At 38.9% G+C, this 17935-nt stretch overlaps 1 protein-coding gene across 2 annotated transcripts in view; it reads left to right on the forward strand.

Annotated features, from left to right (window-relative positions):
- The first annotated feature begins 754 nt into the window (after positions 1-754).
- The window catches only part of LOC113119858 (ETS domain-containing transcription factor ERF-like), a 30559-nt gene continuing 13378 nt past the window's right edge, over positions 755-17935 (forward strand). For both annotated transcript variants that reach the window (XM_026289557.1, XM_026289558.1), the window contains exon 1: positions 755-1262. In XM_026289557.1, the coding sequence (XP_026145342.1) occupies positions 1241-1262 (22 nt within the window). In that variant the 5' untranslated portion in view covers positions 755-1240. The remainder of the gene's footprint in view (positions 1263-17935) is intronic.

A 17935-nucleotide genomic window follows, 5' to 3' on the forward strand; every position in this document is an offset into this window, starting at 1 on the left:
ACTTAATCACATTACAAAATCTAACCCATTTTATTAAGCCCTGTTTGAGCATAACCAAAAACAGAAACAAAATATATAATAATTGAAGTGTCAAAAATATAATACAACAAAATGTACTTTTAAATTAAATTATACAAATCCAAGAGAGAAGTCAGCTTAGGGGCTTTCTTGTTCTTAACAAAATTTTAAAATTTGTGACCCTGGACTGGACCACAAAACCAGTCATAAGTAGCATGGGTACCCAATATTTGCAGCAGCAATAACCAAAATATATTGTATGGGTCAAAACTATCGAATTTTATACCAAACATTATTAGAAAATAGGTTTCATAAAGATAATTTGGAAATTTCCTACAGTATATAAAAACTACATTTTTTATTAGTAATATGCATTGCTAGGAACTTCATTTGGACAACTTTAAAGGTGATTTCCTGAATATTCAGATGCTATTTTAAACCCTCAGACTCCAGATTTGCAAATATAGTCCTATACTAACAAATCATACATCAATTGGAAGCTTATTTATTAAGCTTTCAGATGGTGTATAAATACAAATCTGATCAAAAGAAGGTACACTTATGACTGGTTTGTGGTCCAGGGTCACATTTATGACATGTTAGCCAAGATCTGACGGCGTTGGTCTCCGTAGCAGTGTCGGCACAAATGGTGAGTGGGCGTGGCTACTCACGCTCTCCGCCCCTCCCTCCCCCGCTCCGCGTGGGCTGGATGAAACACGACACCCAGAAAGAGGAGGAGGAGGGAGAGAGTTACACGGAGTGAGTGGAAAAAGAAAAAGTCCGTGGAAAGAGAGGGAGAAAAGTGGATCGGGCATTTCCACCTTCTCGTTTGTTTTGATTTTGTCGCTTTCGCCTCGTGTTTCAGCGAGAAGACTTGAATATGCAACTTCGCAGTGTATATGAAGTAATCAGGAGTTCAGCGCGGACACGGTGCTCCTCCATCGGCACGACGCGCTCCGATATCTGACCGCAAAAGAGCGAGTCTGTCCGGCCACACGGCAGCGACGAGCGTCCTCCACGTTGGGGAGGAAAACAAAACGAGAAAACCCCAAACAGACCGGAGGAGGACGAGTGAAGGGGCTGGATTTGAGGAAGAAAAGTTTTGTGCGCGATCCTGAGCTCACCGAGAGGAAGAAGTTCATTTCATCTATCTCTTTCTCACTCTCTCTCTCTCTCTTTCTGAGTTAGCACGACTGCTAACGAAGCGGCTATACTCTTCAACATGAAGACCCCGGGCGATACGGGTAAGTTTTCCACACAACAACAACACCAGATCGGTTTAATCCAACCTTACAGTGCCGTTACAAGAAAACCAAGATGCCAGTAACGTATTTTAGAGAGTTTATGTCGTTTTAGATGAGTTTTACTCTAAATATGCAGCCCGCTAATTTCGCTCGGATTGGGTGATGTGTTTATAATAATCGTATTAAAGTGGTTTTGTGCCTAGTATTAAGTCAGTCAAGTGCTACAAGTCACGGTGTGCGATAAGATGTTGTTTTGAAGGGTTTTGAAAGTTTATAAAGCAGGCAGCTAACGTTAGTTGGCATATTTAATTATAATGAGTTTTGGGTCAGTTTTTGCGTTTGCTATACTGATCACCTCCATATTGTATGCCATTTACATGTATTTGTGTGTAGCTGTCATTATGTCTGCTTCGTTTAACAATAAAAAAAACTGCTTATATTAAAATTGATATTTTAGAGCAAGTTTTCACAACTTTTGAACAGTCCCGACATAGACAGTCAGGTCTCTTTTATATAAAATGCACATGGTAAACGCGTTCATTACGCTCCCAGGTGCATTAAACTTTAATAGAGAATGTAAAGGTGTTTATATTGCCTTTATAACCGCTTGTGTTGATCCAGTATGGCATCCACCATTTGCGAGCAACTTTCAGCCATTTGGCCCAGAGAAAGTGCGTCCCATCACAGCGCCTCTCTGTGTGAGCTCGAGGATCTTACACGAGATATTTCACTTTTCTGCTTTGTTTGTGTTTACTGTTGTGTTCAGTTCATTTAGAGGGTCTTGTGTCTAGATGTGTGACGTTAAATGTGGTTTAAATGTTTCACTCAGCTACAAATCCTGCTTTTCTTTGTTTACTTGATATGGATGCTCTTTTTGGCTAAGCTGACAATCATTTTTACTTGCTTGATCTGGTTGTTTGACAAGGTAAAACCTCTTTTCTGTACCCTTCAACTTGGCAAGAAGGTAATAGGATTTTTATTTTCAGTTTAACATTATGTAACTGTTATATAAACACCATGTCAAAGATATAATCATTTATGTTGAGTTCAGTTCATGTTACTACTAGATTAACTCATGTGACTATTTGTAATACCACCCTTGTGCATCTGTTATCTTAAAGAATTGTAATCTGCGCTTTACAGCAGCTTGATTCATAAGAACCTGGTAAATATTCATCTGCTTGTATGGAAAAACGCTGCCAGTTCATGTCAGTTCAGTCTCTGTTGGGTGTCTGAGCTCCACCAACGCTGAAGTCGTGGTCTTATGCATTAAACCATTAGCTAATTCTTCCATTCGTCCTCCCACTCATTTGGTCTGCAGTATAAAGTAAGCCTTCTTATGGTATGGTAGAAGTTTTCCATGTTGTGCGTCGTGTCTGGGACGCAAGTCTGCGTTTTCGCGTGGGTGTGCAGAGGTGGGGTTCTGCACACGCTTACTAGCTCATGTCAACTCCAAACAGAGTGGGGTTTTAAAGGTAGCAGAACTCACAAAGTCTCGGATATTAGTCATTTTCATCGACCCGGGGCAATTCATTAGGTGTTCCTGCATGAGAAGTGCATTGTGGGTAACAATGCCCAACATGTAGGTCAGGTATTGCTGAAATTGATTTAATCCATCACCCAACCCTTTACTTTAAGATTGGAAAATAAACAGAAGGTGAAAAGAGTTTCTGCAAGCGGAAATTAGCTGTACGGTTAGTCTTTGTGCCATATCAAATTGTTCCTTTCTGGCGAGGTGTTCCCCGCCCAGGTCACCATGGCTTTGTGTTGGGGCGATGAGATCGGCCTCTTTCTTTTGAATAGCTACTTTGCCACCAAAGGGATTAAAGAGTCACCTAAACCAGCTATTTTACCTGCCGGTTAATAATATTGTGTTGGAATGAAGTCACTGCCGTACAGCTTTGATCACATGTGATTTTTTTTTTTTTCTACTGAAGTTTTGTTGTCTGAAATTGACAGAAAAAACACATTCATATTGTATTAAACCTCTGCTTTTGACGTTCCAGTGTGCCTGTCACTAGGGTTTATGCAAAAAGACACACCGTTGCATCAGTCATTTGCACTTTGGCACTCTAGTTTGGCCGTCAACTCTTGCCCAGCTAAGCGCGATATCTGTCTGTCTGCTTTGTAGGCCAATAAGTGGCCTATTTTTGGTGCCTTTTTCCAATTGCGTTATTCATTATATCAACAGTTTGCCACATGTGGGTCTCACATCTGGAACCGGGCTCTCTGTTGTCTCTTCCAGCGTATGAAGTTTAAGGGACCCACATGGGCAATTAGCCAGCGCTTTGGGAGGGTGGCGGTGGGTGCCATTATTTTACAAAGGAGGGTCTAGGTCCGGGTGGGCTAAGCGTAGGTGTTAGTGTTTAATTTCTTCTTCACTGCAAGGTATGATTCACTCTTCCATTGGCAAGAACATGCCATGGGTGTTTCTTTTTACTATTTGGATGTTTTTTGCATTTTTTTTAAACTCTTTTCTTCCTTCAGTAAGATGATTGTTAATGCTGTACTAAATTCTCCCTAAAACCTTCAGTTTGAGAATGCAGCTTCTCCATAACAAACTGTTGAGTATGGATTGGAGGAAACTTTTGTTTCTCTGTTTTAAAGCTTTGGATTCCTTTTAGACAACTAGTCTTGCTTTTTGAGTTAACATGTGTAATCAGTATGACTTAACCTGTCTAGAGTTGCTCAGGAAGTGTGCATGCGATTGGCTGGTGTGTTTTATGTGGCTCAGCAGATTGGCTGTGTTTCCTGGCCTGTGTTTTTTCCTGGAAACACCGTCTATAGCAAACATATAACCCAGCCACACGGTGAAACTAGATGTATACTAAGGTTTAACCTATAATGACACAGTTACTTTCTCCCCAAGTATTAACCCCTTTACGTGCAAACATCGCCGACGGCCCCAGTTTATTATTGTTTCACTTTCACAGCACATTAAACATCACTGTCTTACTTCATCTGGACAAACTGTGCATCAATGGAAAGTTTAAAGACTCAAGCTTCGATATTTGACCAATATTTTGATAAAACATTGTTGCAGTGACAGATATTTAGTGATTTATGTCAGGAGTGCAAAATAATAAATCCGTATTATGCCACATTTTGAATAGAAATTCACAACTCACTCATTTTCAGTCACGTCAGCAGCGGTTTATTTGTGTTCACATATACTCACTGAACAGCGTCAATAAGGATTTATAGACAAAAGATGCATATCTGCGGAGATATATGGATATATTTACTGATGTTTACTTCATATTTCTTCAGACAGAATCCTCATTTCTATTCATTTTCCACGGATTTACGCGATCTGATGATAAACAGCCTCTCCCAGCGATCTGTGTGTGCGTGCAGTAGTCACAGCTTGTGCGGTGTGTCACTCAGACTCTGATTGGGTCTTTCAAACGTCAATCTTAGAGTTTCATATCTGGACACCTCCCCATCGTGTCACATGCTTCCTGCACACTTCCTGGTAGTTATCTGGCCAAAACAACACTGAAACACCTCTGTACACACAAAATATCCGAATAATAAACCCGCGATTACGATAGTAAAGCTTGGTATGAGAATTTCTTGAGATCTGGGGCGTTTTTATAAAAAAAAATCGAAAATGTACATCGGAAATGCTAACTTGTGCAGCGATGAAAAAGGCTACAAATAACATATTTTTACAACAGTAAACGACCAAATTCCACCCCTGATCGCTAAAGGAAGTTATTATAAACACTCGATCGGGGTTTAAAGTGAGTTTTGAGTAAAAGTGTACTAATAATTTCATAAATTGTCAGATGTAGCTTGATGCTAACGTTAGCACCAATGCTACTAATAGCAGGTGCTTTTCTTCTTCATAATGCATTTTTGTCTCAATAATTCACGTAAGGTCGTAAGAAAATGTTTTGTTGTATTTTTATAGTAAGACTTTTGATAAATAAGGGCTAAATGCAAAGAGAGACTGAAGTGAGATCGCTGCTTTGTTGCTTTGTAAAGCCTGAAAAACCACAATCAAGGCTAATAAAGGTGGAATAAAAACAAAAGAATAATGATAAAAGAATAATGCGGATAATGTGTCATACTTGGCGGAGGTGTGAAAGAACCGTTTGGTGAGAACAATACAATCATGATTCGGGCAGTTTTCAACAGTGAAACATACACAAAATACACAGGAATGTTTACATGTGAGATCTTACAGAGATGACAAGGGCCATAAATCAATCTGATTAGCCTTCTCTAAAAACACACATGACATGGCCTTAGAAAATATTTCATAAAATTCACAGTTTTACAGATTCGATTATGAAATTTTTTATGAAGTTTTGGAAGACTTGTGGCCTTAGCTACACTGTGTTTTCAAACTCATTTCCTACATCAACATTTTTTAAAATACATTTAAAACATATGTTTTTAATATTTTTATTTTTGTTTTTATGTTTGAGCTTATATATCTCTATTATCATAACAGTCTGAGTGATTCTGATTCCTGAACAGTAAACTTTAAAGTGTCAGCTTTGTGAACAAAGGTTGATTATGTATCTAGTCAGAAAGAATCATGAGCAGAAACCTTTTTATTTTGGGTATGTCATTTCGGTCTCCATGCCAAAAAAGGGGGGTTACTAGTAAGGGGTTAAGCTTCCTTTCTGAATATTTGGAAAATTATCCTAGCAGAAGTGAAGTTTAGATATCAGCCACCAGATACTTTGAAGCTTCCTCGTCACATCTGTACACTTTTTTTTCCCCACCTCCCATTAAATAGACACATGAGTTATTATTTTTCCATTTGAATAAGGATGACTTCTGCCAGAGCTAAAGTTAGTTAAAACTGAAACCTCAAAATTTTCTGCTTAAAATATAGACGGTAATATTATGTAGTATGAAAGCTTGTGATGAGCTCCTGTTGTCATAGGACATCCCGTTGGGTTTGTGCAAGGCATTTTCCAGCATCTAAAGATGGATTCAATAACTGTGACCTGAATATTATGGCTCATCTTAGTACAAAAGGTCTTGAAATATCTTCTCTTTTTATCTTTCTTGAGTCAGTCTGTTTGTAGTCTGAAATCAATACCTTTAGGTCAGATTCAGGCTAGTTTTCTTGAAATACAGGGTTGATCTTCTGATGAGCAATGGCGTTTGTAATGGCATGCTCATCGTTTCGTTGTTTCTCTATAGTACGCAGGTGGTGTTGAGTTCAGGTGGTGCTTTGTCATTTAGCGGCACACCTTTCTTTAATCTGAATTTCAGGTGCCCGTGTTTCTAATGCCATGCACGCTGGATCTTCATGCCAAGCAGGTTGCTAACCGAGGTTTTGAGCTCAACCAACTTGTGGAGTGTTGTGTCTAGTGGAGACCACAGTTTGGTGGGAACTCTTAGGTTTTGTCGAGACTGCGGCTGACAGTTTTCCCCCCTCGTGTGTTTGTCTGTGAGAGCGTGTGGCTTTGGCTGTCCTTTTGGTGTGTGTGTGTGTGTGTGTGGTCACGCTCGTGTTACAATTTGTGAGTTTGCAATGTGTATACTTTCCCTGACATTTTCAAGAGCGTTCCCCTTTGGAGTTTGTGCCCAGGCTTATGGTGAAGAAAGTTGTTAAGTGTTAGTGAGCATTCGAGAGTTTATTTTCAGTTTAGAACTCGATCTGAAAAGGAAGAACGGGGCAAAAAAACAAATTCCTGGGTTACTAGGTTGGGAAGATTTGTTGCCGTCACAAACACCACAAATCAGGTTTTTATGTCACGTCATATTGCACACTGCAGGCAAACAAATTATGGCAAATAATCAAACACACTTGTCTAAACTCTCTGTCTCTCATATGAAGTATTGCGAAGTCCTATTTGTTGTAATAAATCAGTTTGTTTGGATTGTTCACTGGTTAAAAAATGATATGGTCTCAGTGTAAAAAGTTTTTTTATGTTTTCTTTTTTTGTACAGAATATTTGTGGCTTTAAATATTGTATTTTTAATGATACAAGTTTAAGTGTTTTTTTGGTATGCATGAGTCAGGATGGATGACTAGTCATCCAACAACTGACTAGTCCATTTTTTTATACACTTTTCTTAATAAAAAAAATAAATCAGAATTGTTGTGCTTTAGCTGTTGGACAGTTTACATCGTAAAACTCTCTGAGAAGTTTTTGTTTAAAAATTGTTCCAATTTACACTTCATTTATTTCCTGATGTGTTCAGTTCAGTAGTTTCTGTCTGTTTTTCTAGATTTATCTTTTAGTGCACATTTATTTTGCGAATGTTACATTTAAAAACTTTGCTCTTTACATGCAAGACTTGTTGATTATTATGTATAGGCTATATAGTCTATGTTTTAAAGTTTTTATTTTTCTTCATAGCTTGTAAGTGAATTGCATTGAACAAACGTTTGAATTTGTCTCATATATTCAAAGATTCAACTTTTAAATGTGCAGCTTATAGAATTGAACAAATTTTTGTATTTAATAGATTTTAGATTCTGTCATTTAAATATTATTTTGGTGAAAAATATAAATCAGGGTGATTTTGTTACAATGGCGCACCCTATTCCCATAATATGGTTGTAATGAAGACAAGAAGTCACGGTTCAAGTGTGTTTTGTGTGCATATGTGTGTGGAGCACATAGTTTATTAGTGGGGCCCAGACCCCCCACATTCCACTTTAATGGCTGCTGTCTGTGTTGCATTATACACACACACATACACCAGCCTACACTCAAGGAGGCGGCACACACACACACACACGTTCCTAATTCTCACAGTTGTGCGCTCTCTCCGTCTCTTGAGCTGCCATCTTTGTGGTGACGCCACTTTGACTCGCTCCCACTTTTATTTTTATGCAACCAATTTATTTTTGCAGGCAGGATCCAGTGCTGGTGCAGCACAGCTGGGAATACAGAGACAGAGAGGAAGAGAGTCAGTGATCATGATTGATACTACATGGGGTTCACGCAGGTTCGATCTGGGTTCCTGATCTGAGTCATGGAGGTCTGCGTGGAGGAGAGAGTACTTTCAGAACCTGTCAGTGGGTTTCTGATTCCGTGTAGGCCACTGAATGTGGCAGTGGAACTTTTAGCCACTTTTGCAGAACAGTGGAAATTGTAGTATTAGCAGACTAAATTATTCGCGAACTGAATGTTTTCAGTGGAATTCTGATGTCTTGTTGCTCTTAGGTGATTTCCAGACCTTTAAAGCGTGTGGTTTCGGGTAGAACGACCTATAAAGTCGTGCCGGCCTCAATGGGACATTTAGCCTAATTCTAACTTCATCTAGAGCTAGTGGCTGTGACTGACATGTGGCTGTGCATAGTTTGCGGAGGCCTGATGTCTGTGTGCTAATGGAAAGCTTGTAAATGAAAGGCCCATTAGCAGTGAGGGGAAAGGATTGGCGAGGGTTCTCTGTGCTGCAGTCTTGGCCCGGGTGGGACAGAAAATGGGGAGCGATCGTGGAGACGGCGTTCTAATCCCACAGCTGGAGCCGCGGCGTGTGCCTTCAGCAACTGTGTGTGTGTCTGTGCATTCGTCTTTGGAGGAAAATGAAAGTGAAGCCAGAGTCTAGAGACTTAACCACAACACAGAACTTGAAAAGAGGCAATCTATTGACTTCTCGTTCTCGGCCCCACACCGCCACTTTTTTTTTCCACTCCATCATGCTCCTATTCTCTTTTTTGATATTACGTTCTTAATTCTTTTTTATTTCAACCCTCTTTCCAGATGGGTGGTATCAGCGCTGAACACGCAGCGCTCTGTAGTCATTGTGCTACTCTACAAAATAGTGTCTAGGAAACTACGTAATACTACACATTGATACGGAGGTGGAAAGTGGAATTAAAGTCAATGTGAAATCAAAATTGACTCCCATTTACTTTCTAAATACGCACTCAGCTTCGGTAAACTTTTTTTTCTTTTTAAGAAAAGTTTTTTTTAATTAAAATGCGTTAACTTTAGCAATTAGGGATGTCTAGTTGACTGGTTGTCCAATCAATTAGAGTTTTTCTTTCTTTTAGATTTGAAAAATTGCACCATAAAACCATTGTGTAATGCAAATGTTGATGTGTCACATTAAAATAGTTTTAAATCTCTTTAAAGGAACCTTAAAATGGTTTCATTGCTCATTGCCTTACTTTATAAGATGTTTTAAACTTCTTCAGTATAGTCTGATATTTTTTTTAGATAAAACTGGTTGTAAATGCCAATTCTTGTTGACTTTAGAGGTGAGATGCAAGTCATAGTTGTTGCCTGCTGTGGTTGGTCGTTAATGGGGGAGGTTGAACACACCGAGCATTGCCTCCAGGGTCCCCATGGAGATATTCAGACACCTAGTCTCCTGTCTGCCACACTCTCAAACTCGTTCGCTTTTCTTTAGACATTCCACAACACACACACACACTTCTCAGCCAGGTCACACACATTCAATCTAGAGAATCACCTGGGGCCCAGATGACTGTCTCCTGGCCAGACTTTGGGTTTAATGGTGCTTTCTTGCTGTTGATGTGGACCAATCACAGCTCTCAGCAGGGTACCAGGGCTTGAAATCAGACAATCACTTTGCAGTTTCATGTTATCAGACGTTGCATCATTGGCAAAATGCAAGCTTAGGTTTATCTCAATGCTGGCTCCACCCATTACTTCAAATTCAGCATTCAAGGTTTGAATGATGCTGTTTTTTGGTATATCTTTCAGTCAACATTAGCTAACTCGGACCGATTTTGCATATCAGTTGAGTACCTGTCCCCATCCCCCAATCCACAGGTAAATCTCACAATGGGGACGTAAACCGAGAACGTCTTCGGACGTGCTGCAACAAGTTGCAGAGCTTTGTGTTAAATGCTATCTTTTAGATGCTGTTGCTGGAGAATTGACTTAAATCCTGTTTTCAACATCATGGAAATTGCAGGGTTCACCAGCGAATACGCCTCGTTTTTTCAGCAAGACAGAAACTTGCACAGCTTTTGCATTGCTGCAAGGGGTAGGTATGGCGTCTATCGCCAGTTGCAGCCACGTGGAAAGGCCAGTAATAGAACAATGATCTCCGACAACTGGACGAGGAAGAATCAGAATCAAAGCCCACAACTGGGAGGGAACATCGTAGAGAATTTAGTAAGCTGTCTTCTGAACAGACCAATAATAGGGAGTGCAGTGACAGGGCGAGACAGACGCACACCATGTTTATTGCTCAGCTAAGTCAGTTTAAGTTTGTGTTGCTGTTTTCGGCAACTCTGGAGAAGAGTTCTCGGTCAGTCCTGCCCATCCCTGTATAATCTGGCACAGACTGCATAATGGCAGTTAAAATTAGCTACTCTGAATGAGTTTGGAGCATCAAGGAGAAAACGCTGAGCTTGGTGATTGTAGTTGGATTCAATCTGGCTGACTTCCACCTGCCCTCCAAGACCAGGAGGGTGAGGTTCGCTTCAGTTTCCCTCGAGTCATCAGCATTACCATGCATAATGTCGCTACTTTGGAGTATCTCAGGTTTGAGGGGATAATTTACCCGAAAGTTAAAATCCTGGCATTATTTATTTACTGTCGTGGCATTCCAAACCTATGCCTTTTTTTCTTCTGCAGACCCCCCCCCCAAAAAAATTTGTAATTATGTTTTAAAAGTCTCCCAGTACATGCTTATTATTTTTTTGTCCATACAAAGTCAGCAATACTTTGATATTTCTTCCTTCTGTCATATTCAGTTGAGTTATTGATGTCTTTTGGTTGGTTGCTCCTATGTAGAGACAGCATTAAAAAAATCTAGGTTGAACTTTGTGGCATATACTTCTTATCAGTTTATTGGGGTCTCTTATCTAGAACCTGTATCTGGAACCGGAAAAATCAAGCAGATCTGCACTGGTTTTCCTTCGATTGATCTTCTCTGGCCATGACTAAGTGCGAACAGAAGTGGGGGAAGGAAAGGAAATCGGTTAAAAGTTCATGTAGAAGTGGCTCCCAGCTGGAGATAAAGCCAGGATGAAAGCTTTACTCTAAGATATTAGAAATCCACATCTCACTGATAAAACATAATGCCACTATCACCCTTGCAACCTCGGCGGTTTTAATGACTTTTGCTCGGCTGCCTGAGCGAAGGCCACTGGAGTGTGTGGTTTAAGACTCGGATGAAGAGAACATGATGGCTGGGAAACTTTAAGATTGAATTGTACCAATTCCACATTACCAGTCAACTAAAGGTCTTGCTTTTCTGCTTTTTACCTTTTTTTTGTTTTGCACTGGTAAATCATGTTTTTAATATCTTAAATTTAAGGTTTTCTTTCAAGTATAATATGGGTTACGTTTCCTATTGAGTGGCCGATACCCATTTTGAATTCTTAAGAGATTGCATCTAATTAGAGGCCGACTTGTAGGATAATTTAAAGGATGGTGGTTGGCATTTATTAATTTACCAATGTACTACACATTCTTAATATTTACTGCCCTGGAAAATAAACTGATTATGGTGTATTGACTGTAATGTACTAACTTGATTAATAATTTATGATTACTTCATCAGGATAACTTGATTATTATAGTTTTTCATTTCTTTTGAAGAATTGTTTGACAAAATTATACCCAAAATAGATTGACTTTTTTGTTGCTTAAAACTCGTAGTTGTTTAAGCATTGGTGTTTGCTTCAGTGTTTTGTAGTTTGTTTTACCTCTGCTAAAGTTAATTTAATGAACTTTAGTTGGAACAGAACACATGAAAAAACATATAGTCTTCAGGTGTTATGTTCATCTTACATATTGAACCCAAACAGCCCAGTTTTGATGTGTCACAAGCTAATGTTTCCGATGATGCTCGCCGGCCCGGTTAGCGAGAGCACACGCGGTTCAGGAGACCTGCACAGGCCTGCTGGTAAAGATTGTTTGGCAGGCGGCCGTCGCAGGCTGCTCCTCATGCTCGGCAGTCCTCACATAGCAAGGAAAATTGGCCCAGAAACTCGCCCTGCCTGACCATTTATGGTTGATTTAATCATATCCCTACGAGGAACTCCCCTGTGACGCGTCTGGTTTCTGTCTGGGCAGAGTTGGCCGTCGGCGTCCCGGACATCTGGAGCGCTGTCTCCACCGCCATGTGCCGGTAACTGGAGTTTTTGGTCTCGCTGGTGTTGACATGAAGATTGTAGACATGAAAATAACAGCTACTAGATATTTAGCTTACGGAGCCACAGCTGTGAAAGTATTAGACATAGCTAATGGCTCCTCCTTGGTGAAGGCGTTCGGGACACAAGGTGCTCTTCAGTCTCTGCTTGGGTGGGAAATACCCTCACTCTGTGACATGGGTGGGAAAATGACCTAGAGACTCGCGTAGTGCGGAGGATAACACGCGTGCAAACATAATCAAACACTTGATCCCTTTTGCCCTCGTTTCTCTCATATTTGGGTTAAAGTGTTCCCAAAACACCTGTCCAAATGCGCAGTATCACACACTTTAGATCAAGGAGACCGATTATCTGTATTTTGACTAACGTAGAGTGTTGGCACAGGTTGCCTGTTGCATTATTTTCATTCTGTTGGGATAGTGGAGTCTATGCTTGTGTGTGGAAAAATCAAGAATTTCTTTCAGGGTTTTTTATTTCATTTTAATTTACCATTTTCAATTTCACATTTTAATGGTTTAAAAATAGTTTTTTACGTAAAAAATGTCAATGTTATATTAATAAATTGGAATGCAATATTTGTTGCTACCATATCACCAGCTTGTTATTTCTCAATTTAATTGTATTATTGCTATGGTTTTAATTTTATTTTTGTATTGTTCAATATTGGTTTATTTTTATTGTGCATGCTCATTTCCCCTAGTTATCCGTATCGATTATTTTCTCCTCTTTTTAAACTGTTTTTTAGCACTCAAGTTAAAATCTTAACCTAATCTAATCTAACACTTATAATTTAATAGCACTGTTAAATTTTATTTATACATGATTTTACATTATAATGTGACATGTAAATTCAGTTTGAGCATCTAAACATTTTATTTAAATTTACTATTAAATATATATTTTTAATTATTATTATTAAATTGTTTAAATTTAATATGAATTAAAAAAATATTTGGTTAGTTTTTTATTTATTTTAGTTAGTTAAAATGCTATTAGTTTAATATTAGCCATTTATCTGCGTGCATTCGGTGCAAATCTTTAATTGCTTGTTTATTGTGTCTGTGGCGTTTCACTCTGTCAGCTCTGAATTAGCTTTACTTTATTCTAGAGATGCCACTATCTGTGTAAACCTGTTGCTGATGCCAATTCTGTCAATGCTTTTCAATTTCGTTTTGCACGTTGTCATGCATCTGTAAACTTCAGCAATGGCCCTGACGGAAATAGCATGCTGTGATTAATCAACCTTGACTTATTTACAGTTAAAGTGATAATGCCACACTTGCGGTGCACAGGCGAGTATTATTGTTCAGTCATATGAGCTAGTTGTGCAGCGTGTCGACAAACACATCCTAAATTAAAGCTCTGTTACAGTGTGAACCACACCATTCATTTTTAAGTCTTGCTTAGAAAGCTTATTATTTACTCAACCTTGTTTTGTGCATTGATATTAAAGTGATATTGACATCATATTTGGTGAATTTTTTTTTTGCATTAAAAACATGTTTAGAGTGACAACTCTAGTTAAATGTTAATGCATAAGTAAGCCGTCTTCATTATATATTAAATTAGCATCCATTTTGCAACCAAGTGCAACTGTAAACCTTTGCGCTTTGGTGGTGGCACTTTATTAGCATAGACGGAAAATCAATGAAAATTAATTCATTTGGAAGCATGTAAACTGCTTGTAGCTATTATCTATTCTTCTTCGATGCAGTATTAAAGTCAATTGTGTAAGCAAATTTCATTGGCTGGCTGCATGTATCATTCATCCACTTTCAGACAGTTTCTTTGTCTTTTTCCAGTCTGGTCAGTGTCCTCAAGAAACTCACACCGCTGGCCTGACCCTTCAGTAGGTAACTAGAGATTAACCAGCAGAGTATCAGCACACCTTCTCCAGTTAGCACCGCACCGGCGGCTCGAATGCATCTGAAAGCTTGTTATTTCTTTGGGGGGTTATAGAGATGAAACGGAGGGATTTGAGTGCCTGTCTGCTGCATGGTAGGGGCAACAACCCTGAACCTTTTCCATCAGGGTTGGCAAGAGGAGGCATGACTGTTGTGGGCAGACAAATACACACACAGCGTGTTATGTAAGAGTGCATGGCGGTGATCATGTGAGGGCTGCAGGCTAGTGCTGTGCATCTACAGATGATTGGCCGACGCTTTGATCCTCTCCTCTCAACCTGAGTGTTTGTTCTCTCTTTCTGGTTGACTCGCTCTCTCCGCATCCTCCCCTTTCCCTGTCTGTCTGTCCACTGATCACTTTATTCTGTTCAGTGTGTTTTCACTTTTTTTTCTGTGTAAACGTCCATTCACACTTAAGAGCGATAACTATAAATATTAACTATTAGTTAATGCTTTATTAGCATCCACACCAACGGATGATATTGATATTTATGATATTTAAAATTTAATAGATTCCGATTGGCTGTCAGTATTTGTATCATTCTTCAGTTGGAAAAATTAGTTCTGGAAGTGATTATTTATACAATGATTTAGTTCCTCTGCAGCATCATTGTGGACTTGCCTAGTACCATAGAATTAGAGTGATTATTAAATAAAAAGGATAGTTATCGTCCTTTGTGTAAATGGCCATTCATACAGAAAAAATATTTTAATGATTTTATTGATTTTTACCAATTTCTGCACAGAGGAATGCAAGAACCACAGCAACCACGTATTTTGCGTGTTTTCTTTTTTCGTAAGGTTATGCCATTCTCATTTTACACTTCATGCATGTGGACTGAATAGTAAAGTTAGTAGAGGCTCCATAGATTTGCACTTAACAAGCTTAATCAACAGTGAATGAGAGAGAGCGATTATTTGGGTCTGTCCTCCAAGCCGAGGCATATATATTTGTGAAAATCGGTTATGTCCTAGGAAAGCAACATCTCTGTTTTAGCATCAATGCATAGCTGGTCAGCGGAGCCTTCTATCGTGTTGCTCAAACTTAAATAGATTTCAACAGCGTATTCCATGACGTCTCTAGTGTTTTTGAACGTGTAGTTGAATTAACAGGGTTGGGAAAGGTATTCGAACTTGGGACACCCATAATGCTACGGCGTTACATATCAGCGCACTGCCCACAGCCTTTGTTGAAAAGTTAAATTATTAAATAAATTGATAAATCAGTGAATATCTGTTAACTTAATAGGTTTTTTAGTTAATTATATTTTTGAGTGATGATGCAAACAAGTTGATACATCAGTGATTCATTTAAGCAGACAGAATAATCTAAAAATAGACAAAATAAATGAATCACAAGACCTCAAATAATGTTGGTATTCTATTCTTGGGCTTTAAATCAGAGATGCTACAATAAATAGCGCAGCCTTGACACTCTCATGTCATTTGAGACCAGCGGCAGGCACAAAACTGCTGGTAAAAGTGTTATCACAACTTTCTTGGTACTGACCAATTCTGTACCGATGACAAAATAACATTGCATATGTCATAAATATTTCTCATATCTCCAGTCGTTATGTCATTGTTATATGACTGATTATGTGTATCTAAACAAAGCCTCCAGGGAGTCGTCTTAACCCAAATAAGAAGGTGAGATCCATATTTCCCAGAGAGAATGTGAAACACGTAAACATGCAGTTGCAGGGTTTTGTTGTATTTTTTGTCGGGGGCGTTCTTATTAACGCAAAACAACACTGACTCATTCCACGCAGCTCGGATCAGTGCAACCAACTGCCGAACGTACGTGGACCGACGCCAACGTGCCCCGTATCAATCGACCGTCAGTATCTTTCAAGGCAGAGTGACACTGTCGATTGTAAGAGAAACATCTAGGCAGCAGAGCCGCTCGTGGTTCTTTTGTATTACTCATCCTGCACACATTCATGCTGGCACACACTCGTACCCTTTTTTTTCCTGTCGCCACCATCATTAGTAGATGGCGAACGACCTTTTCCTCTGCCTAAATATAGAGCCCACAAAGAATAGGAGGAAGGGAGGGAAGTGGGGGAGAGATGGAGAGAAACAGAACGAATGAGTGCGGGGGCCCTAAACATTTCTGAGCCTTTAAATACAGACCAGAGGCGCAGAGGACGGCGTTTTTGTTTTCTTTTTCGTACTTGCGTCATGGCCTCGCCATAAAAAAGAGCCATTGCAGCTGAACGCCAATCGTAAACAGAGACGAAGGCAATAGGTGCTGTGTTTAGAGACTTCATGAACCGAAATGGCAAAAAAACTATGCCAATGTGGATATTAGCATCCAATTTCCTTGAACTTGCGTGTAATGCTTTGTCAGATGTTCGTCAGCCGGTTTGTTTGTTCGTGCCGGTACAGTTTGTACAGGTGGTATCATGTAAGGCTTATGTCATATTGTTTTTGTAAGCGTGTGTACAGGGCTCTGTCAAGCGAGGGCTTCGTCTGGCGGTCTCCTGACTCCATACCCATTAGTGACCGTAACAGTCAGAGAAACAGCAGTCCCAGCAGAACCCACAGACACCAGGGGACGTGCCCGTTTTAGCTGTTATTGCGCTTTGATTGAGTGTGTTTGTGTGCACGCGCAAAGTTGTCTTGTGGGCTTGTGGTATTATGTAAAAAAAAAAAAAATGGCACACTGGTTTGTTTGAAAATACCTCAGAGTGGTTTCTTGTAAAGTCATTCCTCGGCCTTCCCCGGAGTCTGACGTTTCGCCATCGTCTGGGGTTTATTTTATGTCCCTTCTTCTTAAGGGATGTCTACCTGTTGATTGTCAACCTATTGCCTATTGTGGCTTTCTTCTTTGATCTTCTTGAGCAAACACCACTGTTACTGTTTCTGGTGAGCGCATGTATTAAAATTTGGCACAGAACTCATTCCACTAGTCAAATTGTGCAGTTTATGTAGTACTTTTCAAAGATTTTTTATAAAATTAAGTAAAACTGTAGCAATAAATAGAATTGGCTACTTCAAGGGAAGTCTGTCATTTTACTTTACATATGATCAAATATCAATTTATATATGACAATAGACAAATATGTAAAATTTATTCTTGTCATTTAAAACCTCTATGACTTTCTTTCTTTTTAAAAAACAAAAGAAGGCATTTTTAAGAATGTTTTTGTCCGTACAGTGAAAGTCAGTGTGGTCCACTTTGGAACCTATTGAAACTTGTATGGACGAAAAACGTCAAGATATTTCTTGAAAAACTATTTTTGTATTTTGTGTCATACAGGTTTGAATGACATTAATGAATTTTCAAATTTGGGGAAACGGTACCTTTAATCTCTCTTTGTTTATTCGAATCAAATGTACTTTAGAATATTTGATAACACTTTAGAATAAGGTTCCATTAGTTAATGTTAGTTAATGTATTAATTAACATGAACAAACATTGAATAATACATTTATTACTGTATTTATTCATCTTCGTTAATGTTAGTTAATGAAAATACAGTTATTCATTGTTAGTTCATGGTAATTCACAGTGCATTAACTAATGTTAACAAGCACAACTTTTGATTTAAATAATGCATTAGTAAATGTTGAAATTAACATGAACAAGACAAGACTTATAAATGCTGTAGAAGGATTGTTCTTGCTTAGTTCATGTTAACGAAAGTAGTTAACAAACATTAACTAATGGAACCTTATTCTAAAGTGTTACTGAATATTTTAGC

This window comes from Carassius auratus, chromosome 19, assembly GCF_003368295.1.
Source record: "Carassius auratus strain Wakin chromosome 19, ASM336829v1, whole genome shotgun sequence".
Classification (NCBI taxonomy): Eukaryota; Metazoa; Chordata; class Actinopteri; order Cypriniformes; family Cyprinidae; genus Carassius; species Carassius auratus.